This window comes from Protobothrops mucrosquamatus, unplaced genomic scaffold (genome assembly GCF_001527695.2).
Source record: "Protobothrops mucrosquamatus isolate PMUCROS unplaced genomic scaffold, P.Mucros_1.0 scaffold34, whole genome shotgun sequence".
NCBI classification, from domain to species: Eukaryota; Metazoa; Chordata; class Lepidosauria; order Squamata; family Viperidae; genus Protobothrops; species Protobothrops mucrosquamatus.
Window position 1 is genome coordinate 52,743 of NW_015386418.1, and position 15,787 is coordinate 68,529.

Consider the following 15,787-nt stretch of genomic DNA (forward strand, 5'->3'; position numbering starts at 1 on the left):
CAGGCAAAAACATATTTCAATTCAACAACAATCAACATATCTTGAACCCCAGGGAGATTAGAACAAGGATAATAATAATAATGGTGTGTCAGAGTCATTGCTACAAGTTTCCTCCCTCTATTCTCCTCTACTAGAATATCTGTTTAAACCTTGATACTCTTCAAGACACCAGTTTGCTCTCTTGTGGAATCTCCAAATACCCAATGGTGGTTTTTCTAATTAGGTGCACTTTCAGATATAAATTTTGAATTAATCACTGGATGAACTATTGGGATAATACAACCTTTTCTGTAGGATAGGATGAAAGACAGAGACATTTTTCAAGAGTAAAGATGTTGCTTCTCCTGGTGTTCCTGGTGAAGAAAATAGTGACTCTGAGCTGTCCTGCAAGTGATGCTTTCCTTGTCCCACATGAGTGGTACCAACCTGGTGACCTTGTCATTGGTGGCATAGTGTCCCACATCTTTTACAACCTTAATGGAATTAATTTTAATGAACATCCTTGTATAACATCTTATGACTTACCAAGGTAAGGATTTTATTTCTAATCTTAATCCATTTCCCCAACATTGCTGATGAGAGTAAAAGGTTTTCAGCCTGAATGTAGGCTTTATATCTAATCTAAGTCTCCCTCTCTTTCAAATGTTTCTGGTTATGGGAGAATAAACTATTTTCTTTTCTTTATGGTAAAGTATTTGTAATATTATGTATGAAACTTTAGTGCAAAACATCTTTTGAAGTACATTTAGTAAGCTTAAGGTAATTTTTTTTTTTAAAAAAAAATCTGTATTGCCATTCTTAACAAAACATATATACAATAAATGACTGATACAAGCTGGAATTGTTCATATTGTATTTTATGGGGAAAAAATGCTTGAAAATAAATGTGGTTCCATGAAAAAAAACACTATTTTTATTTCTTGTAACAGATATTTGTTGAAAATTATGCAATTATGTGGAAAAAGCAAAATTGAAGTTTGTACAAATTATTCAACATTTTAGAAAATCTATTACTTTCCTACTCTTATTGTAGAAATAAATGTTTGTTATTCATGTAGAAATGATGCACTTTATGAGAATGGTCAATTTCCTTTTTCAACTGGGGTATTTAAATCATTTGCAGTGTAATAACTAAGTTCTACCAGCACATTCTTGCCTTGGCCTTTGCTGTGAAGGAGGTCAATGAGGACTCCCAGATCTTACCTAATGTCACTCTTGGGTTCCACATCTATGACAGTTACTACAATTCAAGGATGACCTATCGTACCACTCTGGACCTGCTTTTCAAATCCCAGGAATTTGTCCCTAATTACAAATGTGATAGCCAGAAGAATCTCATGGCTATCATTGGGGGATTGGATTTTGTCACATCATCTTATATAGCTGAAATTATAGGATTCTTCAAGATTCCACAAGTAAGTTCTGAAGGAGTTGAGATGAAAATTCTTTATTTTATTGTTGTTATGGATTCATTAATGGGCATCAAAGATTAGGCTTAGGTTTCTGTTAAGATCCTCTGCATGGTTTAAGGTCTATTACTTAGCATTCTTTTCTGAAACTGCAATGCCAGATACAGGAAGTGAGGATCCATAGACATGCCATTGGAACAGCTTCTATAAAATCAATTGATATAGTATGATGCTGACCTGGCAAAACACCTAGAAATAGATAACAAGCTAGCTTCTTTGTGGTTTGGTGACTCTTAGCTTAACAGAGAACAGCTGGCAAATAGAGAAAAATATTTTGGTATACTTACTACCTTGACCTTCTTGGATTATAAACATCTACTGAGCTCTGACTTTTAATCTTAAAAACTATTTGAAGAGAAAGAAAAATCTGACTTTTGGCTATGTTTATCTGGGAGGGACTTTTGGATTGTTTTAAGGTTTGTTAATCATTTTGAACACTTTGAATATTGTGGATTGCAAATTCTGCTTGACTGACAATTCTTGGACACCTGAACAGAAGGACTGTTACAAAACACTGCTTTTAATTCTGGACTTATATCCTAGAATCTATTAGATTATAAAGGCTATATATAAAGACCAGAAGAACTAGATGAGACTTTCTTCTATTGACATTAAGATTGGTGATATTAGATTAGACTAGTCCTTGGAGATCACAACAGTGTTGACAGAATATCTGGAAGGGGAAATAAAATGGATAATTCATATCTAGCTAAAAGTGGTAAGAAAACATACCCAACATTTCTATTTGAAGCTCCCAGCCAGGGTTACCAAGGATCTGCAGGAGAGATGCTCAAGAAAACACAAATACTTTCCAGAAGAAAATATATTCTATGTTGCAATCGATTTACCAAACAATTGTCTCACATAAAGAACATACAAGAAGAAACTATAATAATAATAATAATAATAATAAAGTTGGAAGAGACCTTGGAGGTCATCTAGTCCAACCTAGGAGATTAAAGACAATTTAGTTAACATAAATGAGCAAATCGCTAATTTAAACTTACAACTAGAAAGCATCCCCAAAACTACCACAAAGTATGAACAAATAATTCAGAAAACAGAAGATGAATTAGAGGAAATTGATCCAAAGATGTAAGATATAAAAGAAGGGAAATACAAACTGGCACAGAAAAATAAAACCTTGCAAGACTTAGCTACAAAAATGGAAATGGAAGAGGCACTCTATCTCTTAGGTCTTCAAGATATACCAGAGGACAAGGAAGAAGATCTTTAAAAATGGACTATAGAGCTGTTAGGGGAAATGCCAGAAATTGGGAGACAAAAAATGAAAAGAGAAGTTGAGGGAGAAGGAAAGTGGGAGTTGTTTAAGGAATATAAATGGGCAGAATTCCCTCTCAAAAACACCCTACTTAAATTGTCTTTCACATTCAAAGCAGCACCCACAAAAATAAAGGAAAGATCCTTTGGCGATTTAATTGCCTTGGCCTTGAAATGTATTTGGCAAAGGAAAAATGCTAGAGTTAGACTTAAAAAACAGAAGATCTGACTTACCAGAGGGGGCATTATATGATTAAATATTTGTTTGAATATGCTTCAAAGAATAAATAACCCTTGGATATAAATAGATTTTTACAATAAGAAAGACATGGTTTATAATTAGAATAGCACAATTTTGACATGGGAAATATGAAAACACTAGGATGGCTTCTATAAATGAAATTCTTAGCTACACAAATATAACTAATTTTGAGAAAATCATAACTAATATCTCGAATACTGATGGGAAATTAAACTTAAATAAAAGCTTGAAAAACAGGATATTGATTTAATAAAGAGATTTTAATTGCAAATACAATTGAAATATAAACTGGTTAGAAAAGAGGTTATAAACTGATATTGTCTGTATTACATTAGAAAAACATGATGAGGATGTGTATACTTAATTTTGTATGTTTTAATAGTAGCAAGAACTGTATTTGCACAGTGTTGGGAAAATGAAAACAATGTGGGAAGAAAGGAGGATCAGGAAAAAACACTGGATTGTGTAATATTAAACAGACTTATATTGAAGAAGTTATTATTATTATTATTATTATTATTATTATTATTATTGTTGTTGTTGTTGTTGTTGTTGTTGTTGTTGTTATTGATCATCACACAGTCAGCCAGATGTTCACATTAGATTTGGCATTTTTGTCTACCTATCGAGTCCTTACCAAGGACCTGGGATAGGCAGATGGGATGTTTGATGGTATTACAGATATTGTCGCAGGATGGAAGCAGTTCCTAGTAAGGCTGCCTTTTGCAATTGACTAATGGTGAATTTGTCAATGCCAATGGTGTTCAAGTGGTACTCCAGTTATTTTGGGATTGCACCCAAGGGACCTATTACTATTGGTACTACCCTTGCTTGCTTTTGCCACAGTCTTTCTATTTCTATTTGTAGGTCTTTGTATTTTGTTATCTTCTCCAGTTCTTTCTCGTCTATTCTGTTGTCTCCAGGCACTGCCACGTCCACTATCCAGACTTTTTTGTCTTTCTTATTAACAATTGTTAAGTCCAGGGTGTTATGTTGCAGGTGCTTGTCTGTTTGAACTCTGAAGTCCCAGAGTAGTTTAATTTTATCATTTTCTATGACTTTTTCTATTTTATGATCCCACCAGTTCTTGCTTACAGGTAAATGATATTTCTTGCAGATCTTCCAATGCACCATTGTTGCTACTTTGTCATGCCATTGCTTGTAGTCAGTCTGTGTGATCTTCTTGAAGCAGCTTACCAGGTGGTCTACTGTTTCTTCAGCATATTATTATTATTATTATTATTATTATTATTATTATTAATAATAATAATAATAATAATAATAATAATAATAATAATAATAATAATAATAATAATAATAATAATAATAATAATAATAATAATAATAATAATAATAATATTAAATATCTGGACCCAGACAACACATTGTTTACTAAGCACTAAAAACTTGTAATTATAAAAACCTAATAAAATATCTATAAAAAAGGAAGTGAGGTTCCACAGAAATTCAGCCCTGCAAGAAGATTTGAACAGCTTCAACTTCTGGTCCTGCACAGTAATGCAGCAGTTGAGGGGTTCAGGGCTCTGTGTCTTTCGGTTGAATTTCTTCCTGTTAGGGGACCCTAAATGGGCCAGAAGCCGCCACGAAGAGGTGGCAAAGACGGAAGGAAGTCCAGGGGACCATAGAGAGATGTCTGTTGACCTGATCGGTCCAGGAAAAAGTCTTCCAGAAACTAACAGGAGAAAGGCTAGCCTAACTTCAGAGTCTAGCCCAAGCTACAAGCAACCGAAGTCAAAAACACTATTTTAAGCTGATTGTAAACAGCGCATTTGAATCTGGGTAAAAACATCGATTTTCTCTATCCTACTTATCAACTTTCCTGAAGAAAAAAAATCCAAAGAAGCAAAAAACCTCCAAAAGTAAAGGAAGGGGATCTTTGCTCCACCCTTTTACTAATGGAAGCAGTGAATTAAACCTTTATGGAGGACTAAAACATATTGAAATGAAATGAAATGACTATAAATTGTTTGAAATTGCTGAATGGTTAAGATTCTCATTTTAAAGGCAATTTGTTCGTTTTGAAAATTTGAAAAATAAACTGGTGCTGACATCTAGTGGTGGATAAAAACTATGACACCTATGGCTTTCATACAGGACATGGCAAAATCTGAAAAAAACTAATTTCTACTTTTGACCTTCAAAGCTCTAACAATAGAGAACAGCTGTGACATAAAAGAAAACAATCTGGGCTGCAGACAAAGAGAGACTTATAAATGTTAGGGAACAAAAAAAACATTTTTGAACTTTCTGGATTATAAGTATTTACTTAACTCTGACTCCAAAGCTATTTGCAGAGAAAAGAAAACTTGGATTATTGGTCATCATGGAAAATCAGAAAGAATAGAAATAACTTATCAAGAAAAAATAAATACCTTTCAAGAGGAGACATATGATATGTTGCAACTAATTCAAACAACAATGATTTCAAACCACAAAGAAATCCAAAATAACTTTGAAAATATAAACCAATTCATCTCCAATTTAACTTTACAACAACAAAAAATCCCAGAAAACAACAATAGAGAAGAAACAGATAAAACAGATAACTGAATACAAATTTGAGGATAGAGACTTAAAGATGGAACCTAACAAAACAAAGAAGTATGATTTAACCCAAGTGGAAAAAAATGTACAAGAAATACTGGATTTGGAAAAGACAACTTATACTTTAATACTACAAAACAAATTTGATGATAAGAAAAAAGATTGGACAAAATGGACTGCAAAGATGTCAGGAAAACCACTAGAACTGAAGAGAGACAAAAATGATAAGAGAAACAGAGTGAAAAAGAAAGAAAAAGATTTTCAACATATATGAATGGCCAAATGCCTCTTACAAAGATATTGTACTTGACTTACCTTTTATATCTACAGTAACACTTACAAGAATATAGAAAGATTCTTTGATTCAGCAGAACATATTCATTAAGATAGATACTGGGCAAAATAAAAGGGCTAAAGTGAAAATTAAGAAAATAGACGATGGGACCTATCAGAGAGAATATTTAAAAAAGAAACACCTGTTTGAATATGGTTAAAGAAATAGAAAGATTTTGGATATGAATTTTATTTTAAGAGGGAATAGCCCCTCACGTAATATAGTACTTTCTATTTCTTCTTTCTTCTTTCTTCTTATTTTATTTCTTGATATGAGTAATATAAAAGAGTTGGAATGGCTTATATAAAGGAAATGTTTTAGATATTTAAATGTGATTGACTTTAAGAAAATTACAATAGATTAAAAAATGTTTTGAATAAGAGTTAAAAGACTATAGGACTAGATTTGTTAAATGGAATATTTAAAGATTAAATATATTTTTAATTATGGAAAAAAATGGAAATAAATATATATTAGCTTATAGGAAACATGGATTTTAAGTAGCATACTATCCTTTTATTTTTCTTTATTCTTATTCTTCTTTTTTCTTTTTTTTAGTCTTATTTATTCCTTAAGAAAGGTAAAAGTATTGGGATGGCTTATATGAGAAAAAATAGACTTAAATATTTAAATGTAATTAACTTTGAAAAAATCTTAACCAGTAAGAATGTTTTGAACATTGTGGGGAAAATGTAAACAATAACTCTAAACAGGATCTATGATAAGGCAACCAGAATGACTAGATAGAAAAGAAATATTATATTGATATGATTATTATCTGTAGAAATATTAGAATTTTTTTTATAGTTAATTGTTACTTACCAAAACAACAAGAATTGTATTAACTTAAGGTTGGTAAAAGAGAACATTATGGGAAAAAGAGGAAACCAAGTAAAGTTATTATGTGGATTATGGATTATAGAAACCAACTGTTAATTAATGTTTTTTAAATGTAAACTCAGACAACACACAGTTTACCAAATATTAAGGTGACTATGTTAAAATAATCAATAAAACATTTTTTTAAAAAAAAAAGATTTGAAGCATCTATTAAATCAATTGATATAGTACATAAATTTGAAATATTTCCAAGAAATTTGTTTCTTAATAGAATGCTAGGGGGGTAAATGTTCCTTGGATATATTTTATATGGAAACTAGACAAGAAAAAATATATTTAATCTAAAGACTCAACAGAATACTACTGGACTTTCTTTTAGCTGACATATGGCTCATTAGCCCAAAAGGAATTGCCGACCAGTAAATTCTCCTCACTTTATTTCATGGTCCCCAAAGAGGACCATCAGTACATTGGAATTATCCAACTGCTTCACCATTTCAGGTGGACGTGGATTGGGATATTTTCTGTTGATAACAACAATGGAGAAAATTTCTTACAGAAAATGCAGCCTTTACTTTCAGAGAACGGAATCTGCTCATCATTTATAGAAAGGCTTGCTCAACAACTCCACTTGGAAGGCTTCCCAGAACTTTATCAAACAATCTCAATTATTTCCATTAATATGTTGAATAGCAAAGCCAATGCATTTCTTGTTTATGGAGAGTCCTGGACAATTATATGGCTAAGAATTGTAACATTTATAGTAGATCCTGAAAGCAAGGAAACTGCATTATTTAGAAAGGTGTGGATCATGACTGCACAGATTGATTTTGTACTAGCAGGCATTCAGATCACATGGGATCTCCAGATGTTCCATGGGGCCATTTCCTTCACTGTTCACTCAACATCAGTTGTAGGCTTTAAGGAATTTCTTCAGACCATAAATCCTCTTTCAGATGACAGAGATGGGTTTCAACATGATGTTTGGGAACAATCATTTGATTGTTCATTTTCAAAACTAGAGTTACAAGAAATGCAGAGTAGGAAATGCAATGGGAAAATGAAGCTGGAGGATCTTCCTGCACCTGTATTTGAAATGGAAATGACTGGACAAAGCTACAGTATCTATAATGCTGTTTATGCTGTGGCTCATGCTTTGCAGGCTCTATACTTGTTGGGGTTCCCTAGGAAGAAAACTATGATGGGTAAAAAACATGATCTTCCAAATCTGCAGTCTTGGCAGGTATTCCCTTTGCATAGGACACTTCTTTTATTTCCATGAACAGATTGATGTACAATTATCCTTTGAATCCAGTTTGGAATGTCTTAATATTTTCTGCATGTTGAATCAACTTAAGTATGAGAAACAACTTGACAGTGAGAACAATTAGTGGAAAAACTTGCCCTAAGAAATTTTAGGTGCTCCATAATTGGAGCTTTTTATGTAGAGATTGGATAGCCATTTTTGTGAAATGTTGTAGGGCAGTGATGGTGAACCTTTTAGAGACTGAGTGCCCAAAAACTGACCCCGCCCCTGCTGTGCCCCCCATCCCCCGCCCCACCTGCCCACATGACCATTCACCGCCTCCAGGGCCCGCCGCAGATCACCAGGCAGCCCAGCAGCACTATGGCGGCCACACCCTCTGCCTGCACCCTGCAGCATCAACTGCATGATGGGGTGTGAGGGCAAAGTCTTGTCTACGCTGCCTGGCTGCCATGTCCTTGGCTGTGCTGCTCCATGTGGGCCACGCTCGGGGGCAACTCTCCTTCAGGGGGGCTGCTAGAAAGGAGGGAATCACGGAGGGAGGCGGGGCTGGGGCAACGGCATGTGTGCCCACAGAGAGGGCTCCGAGTGCTGCCTCTGGCACCCATGCCATAGGTTCGCCACTACTGGTATAGGGTTTCCTGCTTAAACAGGGTGTTGTACTAAAAGACCTCCAAGGTCCCTTCTTTTATATTGTGCTGTATGAATTAGATACAGAAAAAATTGGTTTCTGTTGTTATTCTGTCTTTCAGTTATTGCTATTCAGATTATCCAGAAGCTGTTATAAAAATCATGGTTTAGATGTCGGTAGGAGTTACCATAGCTTGTACAATAAGTGATAATTAAATCTCTGTCACTATCAGAGATTGAGACGAATGAAGTGGTGGTCCATCTTAGATGTTACATCCACATGAAACAATAGTCTCTACTTCTCATTTATCTATCAAAGAAATCTTGAGTCTCTGATTCTAAATCTGGCTCAAGGAAATTAGTCAGACTTCAGATTCTCAAACAGCTTTATACCAATGAGGAAAGATTAGATATGAACTACAGATAGTCCTCAACTTACAACAGTTCATTTAGTGACTGTTTGAAGTTACAACAAAACTGAAATAGTGACTTATGACCATTTTTCACTATTATGACTGCTGCAGCATCTCCATGCTCATGTGATCAAAACTCAGATGCTTTTCAACTGATTTGTATTTATGACCATTGCAATGTCCTGAGTTCATGTGGTCACTTTTTGTGACTTTTTGGCAAGCAATGTCAATGGGAAAGCCAGATTCAACTAACAATAGTGTTACTAAATTAACAACTACAGTGATTCACTTAAGAAACGTAACAAGAAAAGTTATAAAATGGGGCAAAACTTAACAAATTTCTCAGCAACATAAATTTTGGACTCAATTGTGGTCATAAGTCGAGGTCTACCTAAATCTTAAATTAGTTGTTTAAACAGTGGACCTAAAACATAACTGAAGAAAGTTACATAATTCCAAAAGCCTATTTTTTTATTCTGCTTCAATTCATTCTTATGTTTTCTTAAAATAATATTAAATAAATAATAGAGTGGACATGTACATTTCCATGCAATATTGACTACAACATTTCTAAGTATAGAAATTTAATAATAGTTATTGGAATGGGAAGAATAAGTGCATGAAACTTGAATACGTTGTTCTCTCCTCTGCTATATTGCTTTCAATTTCCGTTTTCTTCTTTTCTCTTTCAAGTAGCTCCATTCATTTCTTCAAGGCATTTCTTTTAACAATTCAGCTGGGGAGAGAGTGTTCCTGAATGAGAAAGGGAAAGCAACAGGTGGATTCGACATCACCAACTTGATCACTTTTCCAAACAGATCCTTTCAGAGAGTTAGAGTTGGAAAGATGGATCTCCTGGTTCCAAAGGGGAAGGAATTATTCATTGATGAAGATGTGATTATCTGGAACCCAACTTTTAACCAGGTTTTGAATTATTGTAATCAAAGATAACATAATATATTTAAAAATCTGATTTCTGATTTTTAAAAAATAAGCAGTGTCAAATTCTTTTCAAATGTTTTTGATGATCAAGCATTCCTCAAATTGACAAAATGATATTAAAACCCATGTTTGCATATTTGATTTGTATTTCCATTTGAAATCACAAGAGTGGCCACTTTTCCATTAGATTGTCAACATGTGTAATTATTTACTCATACTGCCCTTCAAAAAGGACCTTTTGTACATCATTGCAATTTATATATCTTTTTAAACTGTTGATGAAGTTGTTAAATTCAGAATCCTTTTGGAAAACCAATAATCATTTCACTCCATAAAGGAGAAAATTCAGAAACTGTTTTAAAAACCCTCCTTTTCAAAACATATTTTTGTTTATCACCAGGTTCTTCCACTTTCTCAATGCAATGACCCTTGTCTCCCTGGATCCTGGAAGAAAGGGATTGAGGGGGATCAGTTCTGCTGTTATGACTGTGTTCCATGTTCAGAAGGGAAGATTTCAAATCAAAATGGTAGGGTAGGAATTCTTCCAATTTTCATTAGAATTTAATATACTACTTGGATGCATAAAATTAATAAGGTGATTTTCAGTAATATGGAATGCCTAGATAAAAAAGTATCCTTGATTTTTTTTCCAGATATGGATGACTGTTTTGAATGTTCAGAAGATCATTATCCAAATAAAGAAAAGAATGGATGTATCCTGAAACTACTGGTCTTTCTAACATTTGAAGAAACCTTAGGAATTGGTTTAGCCTCAGCAGCTCTTTGTTTCTTCTTCTTGACATCTTGGGTACTTGGAACATTTATTAAACACAGGGAGACTCCCATTGTCAAAGCCAACAACCGGTTTCTCACCTATATACTACTTGTCTCTCTTCAGCTCTGTTTTCTCTCCTCTTTTTTCTTCCTCAGCCAGCCTGGCAAAGTGACTTGCCTTCTCCGACAATCAACTTTTGGTATCACCTTCTCTGTGGCCATTTCTAGTGTATTGGCCAAAACCATCACTGTAGTTGTTGCTTTCATGGCAACTAAACCAGGATCTCAGATGAGGAGATGGGTGGGGAAAAGATTGGCTTTTTGTACTGTCCTTTCCTGTTCTCTCTTCCAAGTATTGATTTGTATTATTTGGTTGTCGACATCTCCCCCATTCCCTGAGTTGAATATGTACTCAGAATTCCAAGAAATGATTTTACAGTGCAATGATGGGTCAGCTTTCTTCTTTTATTGTATCTTGGGCTACATGGGTATCTTGGCCATTGCCAGCTTTATTATGGCTTTTCTTGCCCGTAAATTACCTGATAGTTTTAATGAAGCCAAGTTCATCACCTTCAGCATATTGGCCTTCTGCAGTGTGTGGGTCTCCTTCTTTCCAGCCTATCTGAGCACAAAAGGAAAAACCCTGGTAGCTGTAGAGGTCTTCTCCATCTTGTCCTCCGGTGCTGCATTACTGGGATGCATATTTTTGCCAAAATGCTACATCATTGTTTTCCGGCCTGATCTCAACCACAGGGAGCAACTGACCAAGAGAAAGTAGTACCCTAAGTGAACTTTCTTAAAAGGAAAGATTGCTCACAAAAAAGAATAGAATGATTACATTATATATATATAAACGTTTAACATTATTGTTTTCCAGCCTGACCTAAATCACAGAGAGCAACTCATAAAGGTTATCCCTGATCTCCCTTCCTTTCGCCGCGCCCTCAAGACTTGGTTATTCCAGCTTGCAGGACTGGCCTCGGGTAATTTTTAGAGGGGTTTTAATCAATATTTTAAATTGGACAATCTTTAATATTTCTTTTAATTAATTTTAAACCTGTATTGTTATTTATGTATTTTAATTGATTGTCAGCCGCCCTGAGTCCTACGAGGAGAAGGGCGGGATATAAATCTAAATAATAAAATAAATAATAAATAAATAAATAAATAAATAAATAAAGAGGAATTAGTGCCCCATGTGATCTTTATTGCTAGGAAAAATGCTGAGAAAAAAGAAAGACTGCTGTCTAAAAGAAATATGTAGAATTTTTGTTTCTGCCAAAAGAGTTTTGTGGAGGACTATTCTTACAAACAATGTTTATTATATTTGCCCATTCTAAAAGAAGTACTTGGTGTGCTACATTTTCTAAGACTGTTGAATACAACCATTTGTCCCTTTCAACACTCTACCGATCTTGATTCTATCCCTCTGTTAATACAACCTAGCATTGTGTTTGCTTTTTTGACAGCTGCAGCACACTGCTGGCTCATATTTAAGTGATTGTCCACTAGGACTCCAAGATCCCTCTCATAGTGACTACTATTGAGCAAGATACCACCTATACTATATGTCAACACTGTGACAATTAAGAAATTGCAGCCATTTTACCTTTTGCTTTCTTTGTGCTTTTCTGTTGTTTGGGATTCTCAGATGTAGAAGGTGGGAAGGGGAAAATGCTTGAGCTTTTTCAGTTAGCCTAAACAATTGCAGCTGGGTGAGCTTCAAGGTCAATTCTAGATAAAGTTTTGGCAGACTGAAAAGTAGGGAGGAGAGCCCGCGTTTCAGATTAATTGGTGAATGTGATTTATGATAGCCTTTCTTGAGTGGGAATTGCAACTTGTTACATTGTATCAGGGGGGAGGGAACTTTAGTCTTGGGTTCAACTATGTAAGTGCTGATACTTTGTTTCCTGAATAAAATGTTCTTTATGAAATCTTTGTCTTACAGTTCTTTTAATTGGCCTCATCTATCGGAACCATGACATTATACCTGTGCATTTGGTTTTTCTTGCCTAAATATAGAACCTTACTTATTTCATCACTGAATTTCATTTTGTTAGAATTTCATATTCCAGTATTTGAGAGGTTGCCACTAAGAGGAGGGGGTCAACTTATTTTCCAAAGCACCAGAGAGCAGGGCAAGAAACAATGGATAGAAACTAATCCAGGTGTGAAGACAATTAACCAATGGAACAGCTGGCTGACAGAAGTTATGGGTGTTTCATCACTGAAGCTTTTTAGGATGAGACTGGCGGTCACTTGCCTGAAATGGTATAGGGTCTCCTTTTTGAGCAGGGGGCTGGACTAGAAGACCTCCAAGATCCCTTCCAGCTCTATTCTGATTGAAACAAATTAATCACGGAAAACCTCAACTAGAATGATCCAACTATAATTGCTCAGTTTAGAGGTGGATTAAATGAACCAATTGGCACTGAACTCATAAGGCAAGGACATCAACAGATAGTGGAGCAAATGTACCATTTTTCTGTTATCATCGACTCATGCTTGGAAGTTATTCAAAGCCAGTTTGAACGTCAGAGGGAGAGCTGACATCACAGCTTAGCTACTCAGCCTTCTCTCCCTTATTGCTGACAAGGACTGAGCCATGGGGAGAGGAGCCCATTCAAATAGGAGAAATAAATAGATCACTTTTGCTGAAAAAAGAGAGAGGTTTAGAGACCTGGCACTTTTTGTTTGTTTGTTTGTTTGTTTTATTGTGGAGATTCTGGGCATATAGTGAGAATCTGCCTAACCAGAGCCTCCAGAAAGGGGAAAGGCCTCTTAGACAAGGCATGGGAGACCACTGTGCTGAACACAGAGGCCAGAACTAGGGAAACTGGAGCATCCCCTCTCACAAGAATTCACAAAAGGGAATATTCAGACATTAAAGAAAGACCAACCCCATCTAAATCAAGATACATTGTTGAAATTTTATGTTCCCTTGACCTACCACATGGACTGGAATAAAGGACTATAGGGTTAGTGGATTCTGGGGCAAGAACCAACTTTATAGATTTTGCAGTGGTTAAACTTTACAAATCCCTACAGTCATTCTAAGCACTTCAATATCTAGCAATAGCCCATCATACAGAACTGCTAACCCTGTATGTCACCAGCCACCTTCTCTTTCCGATCATCTTGAGATCAGGGTGGCTGAAACTTCAAATCCCAGGCTGGAACTCCAGCTCCATCTCCATCTTATCAACCAAATACGAGCAGCAGATTAACAGATCCTTTACAGGAACTGGCAGAAAGCCCCAAGTAGGGAAAAGCTAAGATACCTGTTAAGTACACAGATTTTCCAGATGTTTTGGGAAGGATGAAGAAGCAGTTCTTTCCTCACATAGAGACCACAACTGTGCTGTAGACTTGGTTCTGCAGAGCTATAATACTCAATAAGAGACAGTAATCAATGTCAATTAAAGGATACCCCAGTACTTTATTACCAGGATCAAGACACAGAAACGGCTCAATCAATTTTCTGGGGCAACAGATGGATGATCTCCTAGGAGCCCCATCAGGTACTGTTTCCCCAGTTTCAATTGAGGGGGGGGCATTGAAGCACATGGACAGAATAGTAGTACCCCTATTTTAGGATATTGACTTTAGTAGCTGGAACAGGAAAGTGTACACCAGACATGTCAAACTCGCGACGTCATGTGATGTCGCACAATGTATCAGGATGGTTTTGCCATTGTCAGCAATGGGGTGAGTGCAGCTTCCAGATGACACATCTGGCCCGTGGGTCAGCAGTTTGACACCCCTGATGTATACTGTAATAGGCCAGAAGACACAGTTGAGGTAGATTAGTTAGAGAGTGCTGACTCATGCATGAGGAAATCTATGCTATGCTTGGTTGCCTTAAATATAAAGGGGGTATTTCCCTTTTTTCCCACCTTTTTCTTCTGTGTGTTCTGTATACTATTTAATTTACCTCATGATAGTCTTGTGTTCCTGACTATCTTGTGTTCTTTTTTTCTGGTTGATGACAAAGACTGTTATAAATTTAAATGTTAAATATAATATATATAAAAAGTTTGTCTTAGTGTCTCCAATTTCATCTGGACAGTTGCTACACAATTCCTTAACATGTTATCAGCACAGATGTGCCCAGAAGTAGCAGGAGTAAATTTCTCTCAAGAGTAAGGATAGTCTGATGAGATAGTGAAAGATTTTTCATGAGCCCAAGGAAGGTTGAGGACAATTAGCTTGTGTACACAGCACAATGCTATCTGTTACACGAATTGGAAGAGGTTTTTCTTTGTCTCATCTTAGTGAGTCTAATTTTCTCTCATGGAGCTTAAAAATGAGAATGTTTCTGCAGAGGGAGGATTTGTGTAAAATATCCTCCAGCACGTCTTGGTGACAAAGAGAAAAAGCAAAATGAAAAAGAACTAGCCAGCATAATTTTGTGCTTGGAAGATAGTCAGCTAATGCATGTGCATGGGCTAACTAATCTGCTAGAGAATACTGGCTTGTCTTACACAGAATTTATGTAAGAGAGACAAGTTGTAAAGTAACTGTCATAAGAAAACTATAGAGCAAGGCTACAGTCTGGAGAAAGTTGGTTGGATCACCTCCAGTTCATAAGAAAAATCTTCTTTGAATTAGAAGAGCAAGGAATGGGGTTTCCAGAAGCACACAAAGTGTATATTGTGCTGAATTCTCTTGCTGATATATGGGACATGTTGGTATAAATTGAAGTTTAAGGAACTTTCTTGTGTAAAATCTTATGAAATACCATGTAAAGATTTTTTTTTTACCTTTTTATAATCTTAGCCAATTCCCCCAAAATTGCTGAAATGAGTAAAAGGTGTTTCAGCATAAATGTAGGCTTTATATCTAATGACCCAATTAGTTCATGCACCCACTCACATAGGAGGTCACACACTGGATCTGATTTTTGTCTCTGGCCAGTGGCAAAATGATCTGGAAACGGGGGAGATAGTCATAGAGCCCTTGTCATGGTCAGATCATGCACTCCTGAGGATGGACTTCCGGACCGCTTCCCCA

General features: G+C 35.6%; 1 protein-coding gene across 1 annotated transcript; it reads left to right on the forward strand.

Moving 5' to 3' along the window:
* The first annotated feature begins 332 nt into the window (after positions 1 to 332).
* LOC107283339 (vomeronasal type-2 receptor 26-like) lies at positions 333 to 11,556 on the forward strand. Its single transcript, XM_015811231.1, has 5 exons — positions 333 to 529; positions 1,124 to 1,415; positions 7,131 to 7,994; positions 10,401 to 10,527; positions 10,654 to 11,556. The coding sequence occupies exons 1-5, from the start codon at positions 333 to 335 to the stop codon at positions 11,550 to 11,552; spliced, it is 2,379 nt and encodes a 792-aa protein (XP_015666717.1). The 3' UTR covers positions 11,553 to 11,556.
* The last annotated feature ends 4,231 nt before the right edge of the window (positions 11,557 to 15,787 follow it).

What these genes read in the sequence shown, in the direction of transcription:
- LOC107283339 (XM_015811231.1), top strand. Translation starts at nt 333, where the DNA reads ATGTTGCTTCTCCTGGTGTTCCTGGTGAAGAAAATAGTGACTCTGAGC. An exon ending in GATTCTTCAAGATTCCACAA is followed by an intron (nt 1,416 to 7,130) that starts GTAAGTTCTGAA and finishes ACTTTCTTTTAG; the next exon opens with CTGACATATGGCTCATTAGC. An exon ending in GAAGATTTCAAATCAAAATG is followed by an intron (nt 10,528 to 10,653) that starts GTAGGGTAGGAA and finishes TTTTTTTTCCAG; the next exon opens with ATATGGATGACTGTTTTGAA.